This window comes from Pristis pectinata, chromosome 8 (genome assembly GCF_009764475.1).
Source record: "Pristis pectinata isolate sPriPec2 chromosome 8, sPriPec2.1.pri, whole genome shotgun sequence".
Classification (NCBI taxonomy): Eukaryota; Metazoa; Chordata; class Chondrichthyes; order Rhinopristiformes; family Pristidae; genus Pristis; species Pristis pectinata.
In genome coordinates, this window is record NC_067412.1 from 4530773 (window position 1) to 4552524 (window position 21752).

A 21752-nucleotide genomic window follows, 5' to 3' on the forward strand; every position below is an offset into this window, starting at 1 on the left:
ATGTTTTAGAGTCATAGTCATGGAGTAATACAGCATTTAAACAGGCCCTTCGGCCCAACTTGTCCATGCCGACCATGGTGTTCACCAAGCTAGTCCCATTTGTCTGTGTTTGGCCCATATCCCTCCAAACCTTTCCTATCCACGTTCCTGTCCATGTGTCTTTCAAATGTTGTTATTGAACCTGCCTCAACCACCTCCCCCGGCAGCTCACTCCATACACTCACCACCCTCTGTGAAGAAGTTGCCCATCAGGTCCATTGAAAAACTTCCATCTCTCACCTTAAACCTATGCCCTCCAGTTTTTAGTTCCCCTTCCCTGGGAAAAAGACCATGTGTGTCCACCCCATCTATACCCCTCATGATCTTAAGCACCTCTGTGAGGTCAGCCCTCGATCTCCTATGCTCCAAGGAACAAGGTCCCAGCCTGCCCAACCCCTCCCCATAACTCAGGCCCCCGACTCCAGGCAGCATCCTCGCAAATCTTCTCTGCACTCTTTCCAGTTTTTCCTATAATGGGCGACCAAAACTGTACACAATATTCCAAGTGTGGTCTGACCAATATCTTGTACATCTGCAACATAATGTCCCAACTCCTATACTCACTGCCCTGAATGATGAAGGCCAGAGTGCCAAACGCCTCCTTCAGCACCCTATCTAAGTGAGATGCCACTTTCAGCGAACTGCACTTGCACTCCTAGGTCCCCCTGTTCCATAACACTCCCCAGGGCCCTACCATTCATAGTACAAGTCCTATGGTGTGACTTTGTGGATTTCTCCCGTCGGATGCTCCCATTTCCTCCCAGGTCCCAAAGGCATACTGGTAGGTTACTGTAAATTGTCCCTTGCGTAAGTGAGGAGCAGGGGAATTCCAGGAGAGTTGATGGGAATGTGAGAGAATAAGTTACCAAGAAAGGTGGAGCTTGTGTGAATGCTCTGAGTGCCACTGAGTTGAATGGCCTCTTTCTGTTGTCATAAGAAAAATATGAAAAATAAAAATATACCTTGCTCTCTGATCATTACAGTTGGGGTAGGGTCAGGGACTGAAACTGGGATTGGACCAAAATGGATTCGAGGTTCTGTTATGTGAACTTTCAGGTGCAGCTAACTACTGTCATTTAACTAATCGTTGATTATTAAACTACGTTTGAAAAATGAATGGACTTTGTGGTTGATTTGCAGGTGTACAAGTCATTATAGGAAAAATATTGTATAGGGATACATGTACTGTTTACTACCATGTATACTGTTTACCCTATGAGTTCATGTGAACAAAGAATTTCATTGCACTCTGGCATATATGACAATCTAATCTAATCCAGAGCATTGCAAAAGCATTAAATCAAAATGTGTTCTTCAGTAATGTAATGGGTACTGCAAATTTTAAAACAATTCCTTAATCTTTAATCAATATTGTTGTGGGCTTAAATCAGACTCCAAATTGCTTCCTCTGTTGTGAGGATTTTACTTTAATAATGTCTGCAGATTACAAATCAGAAAATAAAATACTGACTTCATGGGATGTAATGTTTCTTATAACAATAGATTCCTCTGCAGGTTTGAATAGCATTTTAGCCTGGTTCCCTGGATGCAAAAAAAGTCCAATTTTCTGGTGAAATGTATTGAAATAGATCCTAAATGTATTAAGTACACACAGATAATCTCGTGTAAGGATGATGACATCATGCCTTGTTTTGCTTGGTTTACCAAGACTATGCTTAAAATTTGTTGAAAGCTAGGGGGGAGAAAGTGCATGTTTTGGGTGTAAAAGAATTGTCACCTGTGGATCTTGCTTTGAAAACCACCAGTGTTGCATTAATTATTGCCCTATTGAGTTCATTTGGAGATGATAAGATGTACTTAAGACGTAGTTTATCATTGGCATTTTGGAGCATTAATGAAGCGAAAAATCAAGGAAAGATAAAAATGGAAATTGACACTTAATCTTTTGTTTTTTTTGAGTACACAAGCAGATGCTTGTGAAAGCTAACTTGGACCAGTTAATATCAAATATTTGAAGCTGCCCGACAGTACCTGTCACAACATCCTGCTCAAAAGCATCTTTGATAGCTGTCTTTCATTTCACTTTCTCCTCTTCACCAAAATTTAATTATAATTTCCAAGCTATATTACCATTAAACTGTCCCATATGGAGATTTGCTTATCATAAATAACTTCCAATACAGAGGTGATTCAGACACTCAGTTCTTGTATTCATTGTTTATGTTATGTTTCATGTATACACCAGCCATAACGATGGGGAAAATGTGCCACATAATATGGATATTGAATTTGGGGTTGAATGCTTGATTGCTGTGGGTAAATTTGTTAATTAATTTTTCTGCTTGGCATTGAACAAGCATTGATGATTTGGGCAAAATAGGGAGACTGAAGGAATGAAGAAGCAAAATCTTTTGAGGGTTGTATGGGTCCATTACACCAGGTTGGGGCCAAGCATATAGGTTAATTTGGTGATGAACTAGGCAAGCCTAAGTTACTTCCAAGAATACTGATGGTGGAACCCTGTCAGTTTGACTTGTTAATGGAGCCTGGAAGGGCAGCCAGACTGATTCTTTTCCCTTTGCTCTAGTTGATCCATTTATCTGAATTGGTGGAGTGAAGCAGACTGAACAAATGGCAGAAAGTCCTTAGCATATTATATTAAAGTTTGTGATTTTAACTAGTTAAGCTTCATCACTTGAGGTATTACTAAACTCTGCCTAAGCTTAGGCAAGTGGAATATTTAAATGAAGAGAGGCATGTATATACATTCTGTGTGTGATAAATAACCGATACGTACATCACAGATGTGCATCTCACCTGGACCATGCCAAGGGTTGGAACGGTGAAAATATTCTCGGTTCAAAACCCAATGTGAATTAGAAAAAAATGCATTCTAATGTGTAATATGGTTAACATGTAGACAGATGAGAAAGCAAGTTGTAAAGAGGACACCGAGGCTGCAGAGAGATCTAGGCAGATTATGCAAAGTGGGCAAAAAAAATTGATAGATGGAGTAAAATATGGGGAAGGCCAACCACCCCGGCAGAAAGAACAGGAGGGAAATGAAGCAGTTGTTTAAAGGTGGGAAGCTGCAGCATGCTGCAGTACAGAAAGTATGGGTGTACTCATACAGGAACACAAAGCGAGCTGACAGTTACTGCAAGTAATCAGGAAGATGAGTGAAATGCTGGCCTCTGCTGCGAAGGGGATGGAGTATAGAAGCCAGGAAATCCTGCCACTGCTGCAGTAGGAGTGGCAACACTGGGACACTGCATATATCCAAACCTAAGGAGGGATTAACCTGCAACAGAAACAATCCAAAGGCTGACCTGTGGGGCAAAGGAACCATTCCAAAAGGAAAGGTCAATCAGGTTGTGCCTATACTAGTCGAAGGTTGGGATCCCTACCCTGGTTCTTGTGGCACCAGACATTAAGTGTGAAGCTGCTGTGGGACATAGGAAGCATGGGAGATGAGCTTAGTGTCTTTTTTTTATGCTGAGTGATAATGATGGCAGTGTGAGACGTTCTCTTCCACAGGATGAATCTACCTTCCATAGAGCACCAGGAGATTGCACTTTGCTGAAACCAGACAGCACTGGGCAGGTGGCTGAAAATTGTCTTGAGGTTTTCTGGGAGAAATCCAGGGGTCTGTGCTAGCTTGCATGCTGTGGACAGCAAGGCTGCTGGGACTGGGAATCAAGGGTTATGGTATCAGTGTAGGAAAGTGAAACTGAGGTAAAAGATCAGCTACAATGTTATTGAATGGCAGAGCATACTTGAGGGGCTGAGGATCCTATTTCTGCTTCTATTTCTAGTGTGGGGAAAGTGATTTGGCAATCAGCAAGCCTCACTGGTCATGGGTGGCCTCACTGTGGGGAAAGAGCGAGCATTCAGTGGATTGGGGGTGAGAATTAGTGGGAAATTCTTTGAGGGTGCTGTGCCGTTTAGTAAGATCATGGCTGATTAGGTTGTAACCTAAACGGTCTACACACAATAATTTTTCACTGTTTTGCTTATCAAACTCCCATGTGCCTCAAATGCATTTAAAGACAACTACTACTCTTTAATGAAGAGAGTTCCAAAGACTCTTGATCATCTGTGACAGAAAATTTTGTCTTAAATGGGCAATCCCTTATTTTCAAACATTGGCACCATTTTTTAGATTTTCCAGTAAGAGAAAACATCCTCTCCACATCCAGAAAATGTTGGAAACATTCAGCAGGTCAGGCAGTTAAGTAGAAAGAGAAACAGACTTCAAGTTTTTAGGTTGAAGACCTTTTGCTTTCATTTCAGATTTCTGGCACCTGCAGTTTCTTGATTTTTCTCTCCATATCCATCCATCAGAATCTTGAATATTTCAATTGTTCCCTCTTCTAAATTTTATCAAATACAAGCCCAGCCTGTCCAACCTTGTTATGTCATCTTTAAAGCTTCTAATGTTTTCCCAATGGCGGATGTTAAGCCAATTGGCCTGTATAGTTTCCTGCTATGTCTATCCCTTTTTGAACATAGGAGTTGCATATGCTCTCTTCCAATCTAATGGAACCTTCCCAAAATCTAGGGAGTTCTGGAAAATTAAGTCCAACACAAACTATTTCACTAGCCACTTCAATGAAGTTCATTGAGGCCTGGAAGTTTATCAGTCTGCTGCTCCAATGATGTGCTCAGTCTCACTTCCCTGGTGATCGTAATTTCATGAGTACCTTCCTTTCTTCCACTTCCCAATTTACAACTGTTTCTTGGATGTTACTTGTATCCTTGAAAGTGAAGACTGATGCAAAATACTGGTTCAGTTCATTCACTATTCCATTGTTTTTCTTTATAAATTTCCCATCTCATTTTCCATAGGACCAACATACCATTAATTTTTTTTGTTTTAAAACTTACCAGTTTTAAAACTTATTAGGCTAGATTTATCTTGTACTCTACTTTTTACTTATTACAATAAAACTCAAAGCTCGGTATCCAATTGTTCATGAATCTCGCTGGTTTGGCATTTGGCTTGCTCATTGGTGTTGCTAAACAAGTAAGTCTATTCTAGTGCAGTCTGCCATTTTCTATGCTGCAGAACAAAGTGAATTGCAGAGTTGTTTGTTTTACACCGTTTGTTTTACACCATTCGTTTTCATATTTTTTATTTCCTCAATTTGCCAGGCTTTATTTCCTATGTTCATTAGAACGTTTATTTACTACTGTGTAACGTAAAATTAAAAAGTGAAATAAGGATGTGTTGGAGTGTTAATAGGAGCAACATCCAATAGTCTGGAAATTCTGCAAGTCTGGGACAACCAAAGTTCTGGGGGTGCAGAATTATCAGAGTTTCACTATTATCCTTCAGTTATTTTTTTGCTGTTCTTGTATTTTGTCCAATGTGCTGACCTGCTACTCTTCAATGCGCAATTATTTCCTTTGTTTCATACTATCTTTAATTTAGGCGAGTTCTTGCCTGGGAATTCTTCTTTCTTGTTGGAATGTATCTGTTCTGTATATTCTGAATGACCCCATTAAACATCAGTCACTGTATCTCGACTAATCAATCCTTAAATCTAATTTGCCAGTTCACCCCATATTAAAATAATTCACATACTGACATTTTCTGCTCATCTGGACTGGAGAGGGAGCAAGTCATTCTTGATCCTGAGCAACTACTCCAGAAGGATATGTAGCCATTAATTTATTCTGTTTCATGGCATCCTTAATGTATTGCTTTACCAAGTCACCTTCTATGATGACTGCAGATGCTGGAATCTGGAGCAAAAAATGAACTGCTGGAGGAACTCTACAGGTCAGGCAGCATCTGTGGAGGGAAATGGACAGTCAGTGATTCAGGAAGAGACCCTTCATCTGGAGTCTAGATGCTGCCTGACCTGCCAAGTTCCTCCAGCAGCTTGTTTTTTGCTCATCTTCCATGATGTCTGATATATCTTTAAAATTCTGTACACCGGATATAAATTTTCAGAAGATGAATGTAGCTGACTGTAATTCAACTTTAAAATGAAGCTGATTTGTCTTTTATTAAAGTGTAATGCACCTGGTGGCTAGGTCTAGAGGCAATTAATAAAGCATAGACTACCTATAAAATAAAACTTGAGTGTGTATCCTCTTCATTCAAGATTTGGCTGTGCAGACATTTTTTTTTAATTCAAGGTTCACTTGAGATTTGTCTAACCTCAATAGAATTCTGGATTCTTGAATGTAAAATTAAGATAATTTAAAGACACTGCCGTTGGTCATGAATGAAGCAATTAAAGATGGTTGGCACTAGGTGACTGACATAAGGAACTTCTGCAACAATGTTCTAGGGCTGGGATAGTTGACTTGAGCCGAAGGTCCTGTTTCCATGCTGTTACTCTTTGACTCTACGGGGTTACGATGAGTTTTCAGTTGCATGCGCCCATCTTTGAGAAGATCTTGATGTTGTAATGAAGATTCTATGGTACAAATAGAAATGATAAAAAGAAAACAACTTACTGATTTGCTTTTGTCAGAGTGAAGACTCGTGTACCTTTTGGGGGAATGTGCATTAATGTAATATATTAATAGTTTCACAGAGCATCAGTGTGCTCTTGGAATAGTAGTTCTTCCTAATTAGACACATTGTAGAATTGTTGGTAGGCCTGTGTATGGGGCACATAATAAACCAGAGAAACTAAATGTTACATAACCTGTACTCTCTTTTCCTGCATTTTCTTCAGGTATCTGGCTTTAAAGTGAAAATCTGGGATAGCTGCTAAGAATCTAGTCATTATACAGCTGGTAGTCAGCTGGCACAGGTTGGCAGGAATGGTGATTACAGCCAGGGCATTGAAGTCTTGTAAGAAGTAGCTGAATGTTGCATTTAGAATGGTTGGTACGCTGAAAGATGTCATGAATTGGACTGAAGGGTCTTCATTTAAATTGGCCTTCTGATGTTTCTAGAGTTAAATCCTGGCATGGAATAGACCAAATTTATGCACTCAAATGGTTAATGGATTGAAGTCAGAATTGAGTTGTAGAACTGAAGCATACAGATAGGCCACTTTCCCTTTTTTTATAATTAAGTAGTGCATTGGGGAGACTAAACACAGATTAGGTCTCAAACAAACCATTTCCCTATGTGTTACTCTGTGCCAAACATACATCCAGTTTTGTCAAGACATCCTGTGGTCTCTGCCTTGGCCACTTCTTCTGGGAAAACAACCCATGCCAATAGCTCACTGTGTACATAAATTTCTCACTTCAGCTTATCTCCCTTTCTGTAAATTATAAATTGATGACTTCTCCACATCAACTGAAGCAGAGGAAATGGCCTTTTTCAAATGATTGAAATCTTTTATTAATATTGAAAAATCTCTAAATCTTTCATTAACAGTGGAAATTTTCCCAGTTTCCAAGACTCTCCCAAGAGTTTTTCATTATCGATGGGGACAAGCAGGACTGAAGATTCTTGAAATATTCATTCAGATGCCAGATTTTTTGGAGTAAAGGAACTTGTACTCATTCATTCCTCACAATACATGGCAATATTACAATCAAACATTCTTCATATGATATCAGTATAATCTCTATTAAGCATCCATTTGAAATATTTGGAATAATGAGCTATTAATTTTGGAAGTGAATGAAGTCAAAGTGTGTCAGACAAGAAAATGTATTTGGCTTCATTTCTTAAATATGAGTTATATTGTGATAAGTTTGTTCTAAATTTTTCAAGTTGAATGTTAATACCTAGATTAAAAGCAGTTTATGGGCTACCATACCTGAGGTTTAAAGCATTTGGAGGCATGTTGGAATGTTCTGGATCAGTCCTTCCATTCTCTGGCTATTTTAGCAGTTCATTTTGTTTTTCTTGATTTCAGCATTTTTTTTAACATGATACACATTTACTGTCTTTACCTAGCTCTGAAACTTAGAATGACTGCACTAAGTCAAAACTCATTTACTGTTGACATTAGAGCCTTGATATCTCGCTACTTGTTGGAATTTTTTATTTGCATAAATCAGCACACTCTGATTTCATCAACATTGTAAATTTAGTCTTTCCAAAGTGGGTGGTTGCAATGTGGGTCAGCTGAATATCTAGTATATAACACATACCCCAAATTCAAGTCTGCTGCTGCTTCCCTGATACAGTAGTATGAGCGGTCCAACTGCTGTATCTGTCCTTGAAGAGTCCTGCTGGTACCCATTATCAGCTTTACCCATGTGATGGAACTCTATGCCCTCGATGTAAGTACTTGCATTTGAGGTTGGGTGGAACAGATTTTGACTTGTGGGGTATGGTTGAAAATTAGGGATCAATTAAAATGTCAGACGTGCAAAGCCTGTAAATGGAATAATGTGGAGATCTTGTAGGGCTGGAGGAGATTACCATGTTGGGAAAGGGTGGGAGGGTGGGGCGCGATATTTGAAAACAAAATCACCTTAAAATCAAAGCATTCTCAACTAGAGGTCATTTAGGTCGGCAAACGCTTCTAAAGTTATTTGTCATAATGTTGCATTTCTTATTTAAGACTCCGCCACCACAGAGGCCTTTGGTATTATGTGTTAAAGATGCTACTGATGAATTCTGCTCAGATCCTTAATTCAATATACATCTTGTAGGATGATGGATAGACACCTTTTGAGACCAAGTTAGATGCTCATGGGTAAACTGACCCATATAATTTTGTGTTAGGTGGGATTCAGCTTAACTGGAAAAACTGAACTTGATAAACCAAATGTGAACAATATTCCTGTTAGCATAAGTTTAGTTTACAAAAAGCCAAAAGGAATTAAAATATTTGATGTAGCAAGTTAAGATCTGTAATGGGCTGCCTGAAAAAGTTGCAGAAGCAGATTCAGTAGTAATTTTCCACAAGCAGTTACTAAAGGTAAACGTGAAAATATGAGGAAAGAGAACTAACTGAATAACCTTATCACACCATCTAAGATGTACGATATATTTATCATTTCTAAACGGTATTAAACATTACACTTATTTAAGGTGACACAAATATATACATCAGCACAACTTAAGGAGTTGAAGTGCTGCAAGCAGGCTCACTCCAGTGATGCTGAATTGCTTTTGGTTGCATAATCAAAAGTGAAATAAGTGCTCTAGGGTGTTGACAAGATTTATAGCTGGCTTTTTGTTTTTGGTAGTGTCTAATTTTGGGAGGGCAAGAGCAACAGCTCTTCAGAACCAGGCAAATGAAATATGACAATAGTTTTGATTAAAAAACAAATTAAAAATTTGAATTCAATTTTAAAGAGAAATAGCAAAATATAAGCATGGATCACTGTAGACTTTGTGGTATTTTTGGCACGAAGGTGGTTAAGCGATTCTGAGCTGTAAACGTGCACTTCTGTAAAAGGAACCTCCTGACTCAGTGCATTTTGTTCAAACGTGTAAGCCTTCCTATTTGGTGTGTACTGCAGTGCACCAGTTGCTGTTCAGCTGAGTGACAGGTTCTCTTATTAGTGGAAAAATAAGTAGCTGAAGGCTGCCATCTAGGGCAAACTGTAGAGTGTTACCGGTTGCTTATATACTTCCAAAACATTTACCTTTTATTCAATTTTAATCAATTGTAACAATTGGCAAAAGCTCTTTGATCCTGGATAGTTCAGATAGATGTCACACAAATTTATTTTGTAATAAATTCAGCTGAGTATGTTTCTCTTAAATGTGCAAGTGCTCCAATGTGGGAGAACCAGTAGCACAAGGGAAAGAGGAAAGCTTTTACATTGTTAGAACAGACATTTTATTGAGGTATTAAACCAAGGCCCAATTACCAAATCAGATGAGGGATAAAAATTCTATGCACCTTATTTAACTTAAAGAGTTCCCCTGCAGTCCTGGCTGATATTTATTCCTCAACCAACATAATTGAAACAGGTTGTCAGCTCCTATGTCTCTTAATTGTTGTTTGTCAGACCCTGATGCCTGTAAAATTAATTACAGTCAATTTGTACCCATACAATAGTGTTTACAATTCAAATGCAAGTCTTTACCATGAATTTAGTCATTTTATGAGGGATTGCTTTGAAGGGTGTGAACTACGGACATTGCACTCACTGGAATGGAACTAGATTTTAAATTGAATTTCTAGCAGATCTGGTTTAATTTTGCACCCCAGAATTCAGTGCTAAAGTAGAAATATTTCTTGGCTTCTGAAGTTAATAGTATTAACTAGGTAAGGTGGAGAATGCGTTGCATTTTGAATAATTCATTTCTCTCTCCATGTTGGAATTTCCCTAGCTGTTAACATTGTCCTCTTGATTTGTCATCCACAGTTGTGCTGCCTTTTGGCACTTAATGACCTGATTATCTAATTTGATTTTCAAGTGGACTCAAATTCTTAATGCCATTAGTGGAAATTTAGAGTTCATGTACACTGTCTCTATTTATGCTTGAGGTAGAGAAACTTAGGGCATTGGTGTTGAGTCTAACCATAGCTATTTCCATGGATAACAAAGAAAGCTTTTCTAGATTAGTTTTATGAAATGAAAGATTAAACTATGGATTGTACTGTCAGTCATCAAAAATATAAACTGTTTTTGGTTGAATGCTGTATGACTGTAGTTTCCTTGCTTTCTGATGACCTGGTTGCTGATGCCCAGTTTGGATTCTGACAGGGTCAGGTGGCTCAGACCTTCAAATGTGCACCAAAGCTGAGTTGTGGAGCTGAGGTGAGAGTGTTTGCCCTTGACCTCAAGGCAACATTTGACTGGGTATGGAATCAAGGAACCATGATAAAACTGAAGAAAATGGGCATCAAGGAGGAAATGCTTCTATGGTTGGAGTCGTGCTTCAAAATGGTTGCAGGTATAAGAAGTCAATCATTGCAGCATCAGAACATCTCTGCAGATGTTGCTGGGGCATAGTTCTAGACCCAATCATCTTCAGCTGGTTCATCGGTGACTTCAGAAGTGGAGATGCTTCCTGATGATTAAATTCTATTTGCGTCCCCTCAGTAAATGAACGCCTATCCCTTCGTGCAGCAAGACCTGGACAACAGTTGGGTATTGGGTGATGTGTAGCAAATAATGTGTATTCCCCAAAAGATCAGCTGAAGAGGGAGTCTATCCACATACCCATAACATTCACTGACACTACCGTCAACATCTTGGGGGTCATAACTGACCAGAAGCTCATTTCAATTAGCTATAAAAGCAGGTCTAATGCTGGGTAAACTGCCTTGAGAGTGACTTGCTTCCTGACCACCAACCTGCCCCCCTCCCCCAAACACATTCACTTGCCTGTAGGAGTATAGCTCTTAATATTCAGGAAGGTTGACTCTTTCCAGGATAAAGCAATGCACTTGATTGATATCACCCTAAACATTTGGAGAGAAAAGATGCTGCAGGTTCTCTAGTCTGGAGCAAAAAACAAAGTACCCCTTTGCCTCCACAGTAGCTGCTCACCCAGTTGAAATCCCCCAGCAGTTTGTTTTTCTCTAAACATTTATTCCCGTCATCATCATCTTTACAATGATTGCAGTGTGTGCCATCTACAAAATGCAGTGTAGTTCCTTGCTGACATGACTTCAACAGCACTTCCCAGACATGCAGCCTCAACCACCAAGAAGATCAAGGGCAGCAGGATCTGCAGGTTCCCCAAGTTACAAACCACCCTCATTTGGAAATATGACCCTGTTCCTTCATTGGCATGGAGTCTAGATCCTGGAATTCCTTAGCCAATGACACTGTTGGTATATATTTACCAGAAGCTCTGCAGAGATTCATGGTAATGGCCCATCAGCACCTTGAATGCAGTTAAGGATGGCAGTAAATGCTGACCTTGCTGTTGCTACACATAACCTAACATTGAAAGAATGACTATTTGTTCCATAGAGACTAGATAAACAGTAAAAATGTCCATGGATGAAATTATACTGGCTCCATCATAATGGGAAAAACTACCAAACAAATGTGGTATTTTAATTGAGCTTCATAACAGTTCAAATTTGAGTAGTGAATTGAGCTTCAGGTTATGTGATTGTTTTTTTGAACTAAAATGTAGAATTATCAATACTTATTAGTGGAATGATTGTCGTTGTTTTTACCCTTGTCAGTGAGCCTTTGAAAAGGAATATTAAAAAAAAATGAGGTACTGGAGGAGCTTAGAGGGTCAGGCAGCATCTGTGGTAGAAAATGACAGTCGAAGTTTTGGGTCAAACCCTTCATCTGGGCAGATGCTCTCTGACCTGCTGAGTTCCTCCAGCAGCTCATTTATTTGCTTCTGATTCCAGCATCTGCAGCTTCTTGTGCCTTCATTTGAAAAGGAATAGTTGTTATGGTGCTAGTTCACGTTCATTTGAATTTGTATTGGTCACGATGAGTATTATGTTTGATTGTATTGCTCTTCCACCAATCCCATTTCCACCCCAACATGCCAGTAAAATTATATTGATACAGAACTATAACACATATAACCAAATTCTAGCTTCCTTCAATAATAGTATGAAATATTTAAAGGGAAAAATTGGAAATGCTGAGAGATTCTGTAATGTCAAGATCTTATTCTTCATTTTTGCTACTTCCAGTGAGATATTTTTATCTATATTTAAAATTATCTAACTTGCAATTCCAGCTTCTAGTGTATTCATGTAAAGGCCTGCTTCTCATCAGCTCGTGCTTTCTGTGAAATGTAACTTCACTTGCAGAAGATAAAATTGCTGCATTGTAAGTGGCTTCTACTATTGGAGTCTACACTTGAATTAAGAGAATTTACCAACCATGTCTTCAATCTGCAGAAAGTACCACTCTGATTCTTGAAATAAAAACTAAATTCAACTTCTCTGAAAAGTAAAATATACCAGGCAAGAATAAATCAATTTTGTTTTTTTTTAATAACACTCCTACAGTCCTTTAATTCACCAGACTTAAGGACAGCTTCTATCCCACTGTGATAAGACTATTGAACGGTTCCCTTATACAATGAGATGGACTATGACCTCATGATCTACCTTGTTGTGACCTTGCACCTTATTGCACTGCACTTTCTCTGTAGCTGTGACACTTTGCTCTGTACTGTTACTGTTTTTACCTGTACTACATCAATGGACTTTGTACTAACTCAATGTAACTGCACTGTGTAATGAAATGACCTGTACGATCGGTTTGTAACACAAGCTTTTCACTGTACCTCGGTACAATTGACAATAATAAACCAATACCAACTTTCACTGATCCAAAATAATAGAAAATCATTAGATTCTGTTTTCAAAAAAAAAATACTGGTTTCCTTGAATGCTCTATAACCATTAACCTGGGCTTGCAATTAAACCAAGAATTTGGGGAAACCCTTGGCATATTTATTGCTAGATCCAGATATCTTTTGATAACAGATCATTAATCAGCATTTGGAACAAAAACACATGTCAGGACAAGCTGCACATCCTGGGCAAGAATAACTGTTTTAACCAGATGATGGACTGTGCACTTAGTTAATTTTTGAGAGATCAAATACATTATTGATTATACAATTTCTAGAAATTTGTTAACATCTCCTATCTTGTCATTATGTGCATGTTAGGACAAACATGCATTGTACTGTAAAAATGAGCACATCTCTGCTGCTACACCACCATTTTGGTGTTTTGTGTACTGAACCAGCGATATTTCAAACAAAAATCCTTATGCTTTGTAAATTCTATTTACATCTGCTGCCCCTCCTCTAATGCTGACCTATCATGGCAAGCAATTTGATTACTACTTCAGCAAGAGTATTGCATATCAGCTAATGAGCATTTGGAATGTTGTACCATGTATTTTACAGACACTTGGTTCTTTCGTCAGTTTTGTATGACACTTGCTCACACCTCAGGATGAATTTCGATCATAGGTTTTTGTAATATCAGTTGCAAGTCTTTAATGCCTTATGTGAAGCTATATGCATTTATTTTTATCTCTGCGTTCATTTATTTCTGAGTAAGTCCGTCCATCTGTAGCATTGTGCAAAAACTGTCACAAAAGTGTTCCGCACACCCAAGGCGCAAATATCAAAATAATGTGGGGGGGGGGGCGGGGAAGGTTAGCACTCCTTGTGGTTTTGTAAGTGTCTGTCAAATATTAAAAATGATCTGTGATTAAACATCTTTGTAATAAACCATATTTAACTATAAAACTGACAAATAAAACAAGGTGCACAAGAATTGAGGGCGGTCTGAACTTTTCTGGATCTTGAGTCGCTTAGGAGTGCCTCGTGCACTGAGAATTGGTGTGTGGTTTATATATACAAGTGCTGTTGAAGTCGTGTCAGCAAGGAACTATGTTGCATTTTCTAATACAATGACTTTCTTGCTATCACAACACCAGCCTCTTCATTATTCAACTATTCTATCTCCTTTTGTTCCTTGCTGCACCGTGCCTTGGTATCCAGAGTGATGAGACTATTGGCTTGGTAATGTGTATGGTGAAGCTCCATTTTTGCAGAGCTGCACAGCTTCTATTGTGCTCCTCTCTACAAGAGCTCAACCACGGTCACGTCATCAATCAAAACACTCCATTCTTCAGGAATCCAGTGCATTGTCGTTTTCTCTTCAGTTATCCTTGGTCATGGGTAACTAAAGCATTAGTAACCAGCTCTTCTTTTGTCTGTCATTCTTTCTCTTTTCATAAAATCATAATGCAAACCATTTCAATATAATTCCAGCTTTTAAATCTTTAAAGCTTTTCTTTTGCTCTACAATCTTACACAAATCATTATGGAATTGAAACTATTGTGATTCTGATCTACTCTGGGCAAAGCGCAGATGTTGCAATTTATTTTTAGTGAAGGTCTTCGCTAACATAAAAATGTTAATGTCACTGTATTAACCAAAAATTGGATGAGTTTTGGTAGCAGCATCTTGTAATTTATAACATTTATTAAATAAGATAATACATTAGTTTAACAGATAGCATCTGGATACCAGGCACAGATTCTCTTTGCACGAGGCACTTCCATCGCCTTAAGCACCAAAAAAGTTCAGCCCCTCATTGATTCCTGTTTTATTTTTCAGTTTATTAAATTTGATTGTTTATTACAGAGGCACTTAATCAGAGGTCATTTTTAATTTTTGATGGAGTCTTTGGATGCTATTGGGAGCATTGTTTCAAGGGGATAAAAATCCTTCTGAATGGAGCATATGCATTTGACCAGGATGATGGATTTTTGAGTTGGAGCACATTAGGTGTTGGCCATACAGAGCCAGACTTAAGGTTGTTAACTTTGCCTATATTATAAACTCTAAAACTTTAAACTGCAACCTATAGTGCCGATAAATTCAATATTTAACAATTTTGAATGTAATTACAGTATAGGCAAGTGTTTTAAATAATTAACCTGAACAGTTTCTGCCATGTCTTTTTTGCTCCTTGATGCCATTAGTACTTCTGTCTAATTAAAAGATGATATTAACACCCTTCAATGATTTACTGGTTGTGCCCATTATATATTTTGCTTTGGAAAGTGTCATGTTCAGCTGAGAATTGATAGTGATGTGAAAATTGCTTTTATAAATTTCTGTGCATGTAAAAAAAACAAACTTGGATTTATGGAGCACATTTTATGAGCTTGAAGTCCCAAAGCATCTTGCAACAAAAAGTGCATCAGATGTATGAAGGTAAATATCAAGTAGGATATTCTTTAAGTGCAAGTTTTTTGTATAAATGCTTTTGATGACTCCTACCTGTAGCTGACTGAAGAAAATTGCAGCCAAAAATCGAAAAGTCTTAATCGAAAGTGTGCTTTTCAATGCTGACACATTCACTGTGCAAATGTGATTTTAATTACCATTTGTCAGCACAGGTTGAGCACAGTCCATACTGATGGAATCATCAAACTAACTCAGCCGTTGAGTAGAAGCCATCTAATATGAACCATGTTAGTAAAAAATTTACAGTGAAGTTCAGGAATATAACCTGATTGAATTTAAATAATTTACAAATTTTATAATTTTTTTTTAAAATCTGATTTTTCGCAAGGCATATGGCTACTGAAAATCCACTGCTTGTTTTAGTTTCATCATCTGCTTGTATAATATGAAATACTTGTATAATATGAAATACTTGTATAATATGAAATACTTGTATAACAAGAAATTTAAATCCTTTTTGGAAAAAGGAATCTTCTTTATCTCATTTAAAGTTCCTTTAATGGCTTAAGATGCATTGTCAAACGTAATAAGACACTGAGCCACAATTTCACCTTCCATCAACTTAAGTCCATCTAAAACCTGTTGCATTTATCTGATTTTCCATGAAGAGCTGTTCGTTCATCATCCCTCTACTTGCTAACTGTAGATCCTCCCCAAGTTACGAAGGCCTAACTTATGTATAGCCTGTACATACAAACAAGCATTTATGAGACCGGTAGGGTAGATTTCCTGACTGCTGTGGGGCTGCAGGCATCTTCTGCTGTGTGGAAACTTGGTTCATAGCAATATCATTGCATTTGTAGAGAAATCTGAATTAAATGTTCTGGTTTAACTACGTGTTGCCCTTGGTTAGCTATGTTTTTAATTAAATATATTGCTGCGCAGCCGCATTTTCGACTTGTGAACTGTGGCTTATGAACAGTTCTTAGGGACTGAACCCTGCTGTAACCTGGGGAGGACTTGAATGTTACTTCAGGTTAAGGAATGCCCATTTTTAAAATTTCCTCATCTTGTTTTAAATCTCATTGTGACATTGCCAATTCCAGTGACTTACTTTTATTGCACCTATAAACCTCTGAAATCTCTTCCAATTTTGGCCTCCTCTGCATCTCCCATTTTTAATTGCACCAACATTGGGGCACTGTGGCTCCAGTTGTTGAAGAGACCCTATAAAGTCCTTCCCTGAGGCGCACTCTCTCTCTCGTGTGCTCTTTATGGTGTTCATTAAAAGAAAATAAGAAAGAAACTGGAGCACTAGTAGGCCACTTGGACACTAGAATCTGCTCTGCTGTTCAGCAAGATAATAGCTGATCCAATCTTAGCCAAAACACATTTTCCTGCTCTCTCCCCATAGACTCCTATTGTGGTTCAAAATATCTATCAGTTTCCCCACTTGAATATTTTCAATAACTCCACCTCCACCTCTGGGGTGGAATTCCAAAGAAGAAATTCCTCCTGATCTGTCTTAAATGGATGACCCCCTTATTCTGAAACTCTTCCCTCTGGTTCTGGATAACCCTATCAGGAGAAGCTTCTACCCTGTCAATCCCCCTCTGAATCTTTGGTCACCTCTCATTTTTCGAAACCTCAGTGAGTATAGGCTCACCTTTTGTTCATGGATCAACCCAGTGAAACTTCTCTGTGCTCCAATGTAAGTATATCTTTGCTTAAGTATAGACACTGAAACTACACACTGTACTCCAAGTGCAGTAAAATTGTATCAATGTTTCCTTTCTTACCTTTGACCTAACTCTTAGTCATTTGTCCTTTTATTTACTTGTGGCTTGCCAAATTTTGTTGGAGAAGTCCTGTGAACTGCTCGAGGCCATTAAAGATGCTATGTAAGTTCATGGTATTGGCCAAGGAAAGAGGCTTTAAGCAGCATCCTAAAACAGAACAGAAGTAGTGGTAGAGCATGAGTAGAATTTCAGAATTTGCAGTCTAGGCAGTCAGAGGCATGTCCACCACTGTTAGACCAATTTCAGATATTGTAGCGACTCACTGTCCAAGCAAGCGAACCGGCTTGGTGGGTCAGGTCGCGTTGTCATAGGAGCGGCGGGGCCCAAGATGGCGTTGGGCCTTCGTCTTCCCCGAGCGATGGGGAGAACCCGCGTGCGGGAAAAGTTTGATGACATAGCGCATACGTCATTTCCGTTTTCGGTGAGGCGGGAACTGTTCCTCTTAGAAGGCCCATGCAAGGCAGGAAAATAAATCAGTTTTTGTTCTGCAGCCCACCGACTAGTGTCTTGCTTCACATCGCGGTAGCAGCCGCTACATTAGTGACGCCGACAGTCGAAATGGATTTTGGACCCACACAATGGATGACAACACAGCAGCCTACGCAGTGGCACTCAAGCTGCCCACCTTTTGGAAGCTTCGGCCCAGCATCTGGTTCGACCAGGCTGAAGCACAATTCCAACTTCGGCAGATCACCTCCGACTCCACAAAGTACTACCACGTGGTCAGCTCTCTGGACCAGGAGACAGCCGCCCAGGTTGGAGACTTCATCCAGTCTCCTCCTCCGGAGGATAAGTATCCGGCTTTCAAAGACCTTCTTATTCGGACCTTCGGCCCTCTCCCGTCGCGAGCGCGCCGCCCACCTGCTTCATCTCGACGGCCTGGGGGACAGATCCCCATCGGCCCTAATGAACGAGATGCTGGCCTTGGCTGAAGGACACAAGCCTTGCCTAATGTTCGAACAGGCCTTCCTCGAACAACTACCCGATGACATTCACCTGCTGTTGGCCGACGCCGATTCAGCAACCCACGTGAGGTAGCTGCCCGGGCAGATGTCCAGTGGAAGGCAAACGTAAGAATGGGTCGTCCGTCAGCCAAATCGCCAGGCCGCGAGCCCAACGCCTACCTAAACCAGTCCCAGCAATCGAGCGACCACACCCCAGAAACACAGACGACGACACTGGTGACGAGCTGTGTTTCTACTATCAGAGGTGGGGTGTGGAGGCCCGTCGATGCTGCCCACCTGCAAGTTTCAGGAATAATGGGTCCACCTTTATTTTGGACATTGAGGGCAAGGAAGAGGTCTTCACGACGGACCGCCTCAAACCAGCCCATTTAGATCTACAACAACTGGTCGAGGTCCCCAACACTGCGACGCAGAGGCTGACCTCCTAAGCAATGGCTAGCACAGCCTGCGAACCTTGGGGACCGTATCGCCGGTTCTGTTGGGGGTGGGGGGGGGGGCTGGTTGTGTAGCGACTCACCGTCCGAGCAAGTGAACCGGCTCGGCGGTCGGGTCACGTGTCGTCGGAGCGGCAAGGCCCAAGATGGTGTTGGGCCTTCGTCTTCCTCGAGCAACGGGGAGAACCCGCGTGTGGGAAAAGTTTGATGACATAGTGCATACATCATTTCAGTTTTCGGTGGGTGAGAACCATTCCTCTTAAAAGGCCCGCGCAAGGCGGGGAAATAAATCAGTTTTTGTTCTGCAGCCCACCGACTAGTGTCTTGCTTTCACATCGCGGTAGCAGCCGCTACAGTATCTTTATTAGTGAGATGTGCAAGAGGCTAGAAATAGCAGCACAGTTAAGGATAAAGATATTTTGCTGTATTTATAAAGAGGCTTAGTACTGGCTATCTTCCCTTTCCACTCTTGGTCCTGACGCAGGGTTTTGACTGGAAACATAGACAATTCGTACCCACCACCACCACAGATGCTGCTCCACCACAGAATTCCTCCAGCAGGTTTTTTGCTCCAGATTACAGCATCTGCAGTCCTCTTGTGTCTCCTGTAGCTTGAGATATGTTACACCATTGGCCACATTATTATTTTGCTGATCCTAAAGAAATTAATGCATTAAACTTTAGGTCTGTTTTTGATATATGATGCACGTTTGGTGTTTTGTGACCACTGGCATTGATCTCCAATGTATGCATGTAGACTGGGAAATATACTATTATAAAGGTAACAGACAGGAAGAAGTATTTACCAGGTGCAAGACTTAATAGCATGAGAAGTAAATGCAGCTAATTTTTCTTTTTGTGAAATACACTGAAACATTCTGCATTTCTGGAATGAGGAGCTGCTAATGTTTGTCTAAATCTCACAAAGTTTCAAATGAGAAACCCCCCCCCCCCCCCCACAGTGGACGGGATAATTGTTCCATTCCCTGATGGGGACCTTTCCATAGTCACACTTGAGCAAAACTACCTTCCCCTTAATCTTGTTTGGCTTGCCTGACATGTAGTATAACTCTTCAATGCAAAATTTATTTAAGGAAAAGAAATTTGCAGGATGACTGTGCTGCTTGTCCCTTGGAATTTGCTATGTATTTTGGGTGTAGGTTAAAGAACCTTGTTAACAGTGGGCAGCACAGGCATGACTGACAATGCACTTTCTTTGCATTTACAGGGTGACATAAAGGGCTACCTGCATAGTCAGCAACACGAGCAAAGTCCCCGTGGTTCAGAACTGCTGCAGCTGCAAAGGATGGCCTGTGAGATTGCTGCTGGACTTGCTCATCTGCACAAGCACGGTTTTGTGCACAGGTATTTTTTTACATGTGTAAAGCTTGATAAAATGTAGCATCCCTTCAAAATTATTACTATTTTGGAAGACACAGTTTGTGAAAATGGAACAAAGAACTCTTTTGGGTTGGCAGAGACATGATGGGCCTAATGGCAGACTTCAATGTCATGCACTTCTGTGATTTCAGTCGAGATGGTTTAAAACTGTTGCTGTGCACATGTGCATTCAAACTGTTGCATTGCATTCTCTGTAGCTTGGAAATAATAGTTCTCTGAAACATATTTTCTAATTTGGAAGCCTATTTCTTTATTGAAAAAGTATCTATTCACTTGAATGCACTAAGGAAGTTTGTGTATTGAATAGTGATGGTTAAATATTGAACTTGAGTAATTGTGTCACTGTAGGTGTTGCTCTGTCATTGGTACTAAACAAGGGCAAGAAGTATGAAACTACTTTTTGTTTAAACCGTCAGTAAATCCTTCTCTGTCAAAACTACAACCTGGACCTAAAATATTTGCTCTTCAGCTAACCTTGTGTATTCAATATGATTGGAATAAGACACAGCCTATTAAATTACTGAAGTCCTGGAAATGTTCTGCCTCTCTTGCCTCTACGGCCAGAATATGATGAGCATACAGTTTGATGCAACGGGTCAGTTTACACTCGATTTATTAGTCCCTAAAGCAAAGTTCTAAGATTTGCATTGATCTCTCAAAGTTGAACAGAACTCCTGCTACTAGCTGATTCTGTTTTATGTATTTGTACAGTCAGTGATGGTTCTGTTGCAACTTTTTCTAAGCTGTTGTAAATATTTTTTTGCAAAATTTGTTTCACATTTTTGAAGGCATTTGATCAATAGTCTTTAAGGGAGCTTTTGGTGAATGATCCATTTCCGAAAACAAATTTACCTGGAGGGAAAAATAAGATGTAATCAAAAGGAAAAACAATACTTGCATCAGACATCAATTGGGTGATTTTAGATTTTAGTTTCTATAAACAGCTCAACTTGCAGGTGTGCTAAGTTGTACTGCGTTGTGATGTGATGTTTCAATTCCCTTCCCACTGAATGAACAGCCGATTACATCCACTCCCACCCCACTCACTCCACATCCACCACTTAACAGTTTTCATTACCATCTGCTCCCGAAACCTGCGGTGGAAAGTCACTCGTACTCCTGGATGTTGGATATTACTGGATTGCCACAGTGAATGTTCATTTCTGGTAACAATATCCTGCTGCTGTCTGAGTGTGTGGAAAAGCTCCAGCATCATGATTTTGTTGCTGGTGGTGAATTGAAAGCAGCCGCTTCCTTGTGCACCTGAATAATTACTGTGAGATTGCTTAGATTGGTGACTTACTGCAAGGTTCCCTTCTACCCACCCCCCAGTCGCTGGTTGATTTTTAGATGTTTTATTAAAATTCTTCTTGAAAAGAATGACACCTATTCATTAACCTATGGCACACGTGGTTAGGCTGTTTAATCTCTAAGATCTAAAAGTCTATTTCAATTTTGTGTAGATTGCTAGTTATTACATTATAGGTAATGCTGTATGATACGAGCAGCTTTTAAACATCCTTACGGGGCTGTACATATGCATGATATCTACTTCACATCAATGCATGTTTGCAGAATACTAGTGCAATGCATTTAAAGGCTGCATTTAGA

The 21752-nt window shown here is 39.7% G+C and overlaps 1 protein-coding gene across 1 annotated transcript in view; it reads left to right on the forward strand.

Annotated features, from left to right (window-relative positions):
* The window catches only part of lmtk2 (lemur tyrosine kinase 2), a 104212-nt gene that overhangs the window by 42805 nt on the left and 39655 nt on the right, over window positions 1–21752 (forward strand). The window contains 1 exon segment of the mRNA XM_052021233.1: window positions 19969–20105. Coding sequence (XP_051877193.1) covers window positions 19969–20105 — 137 coding nt within the window.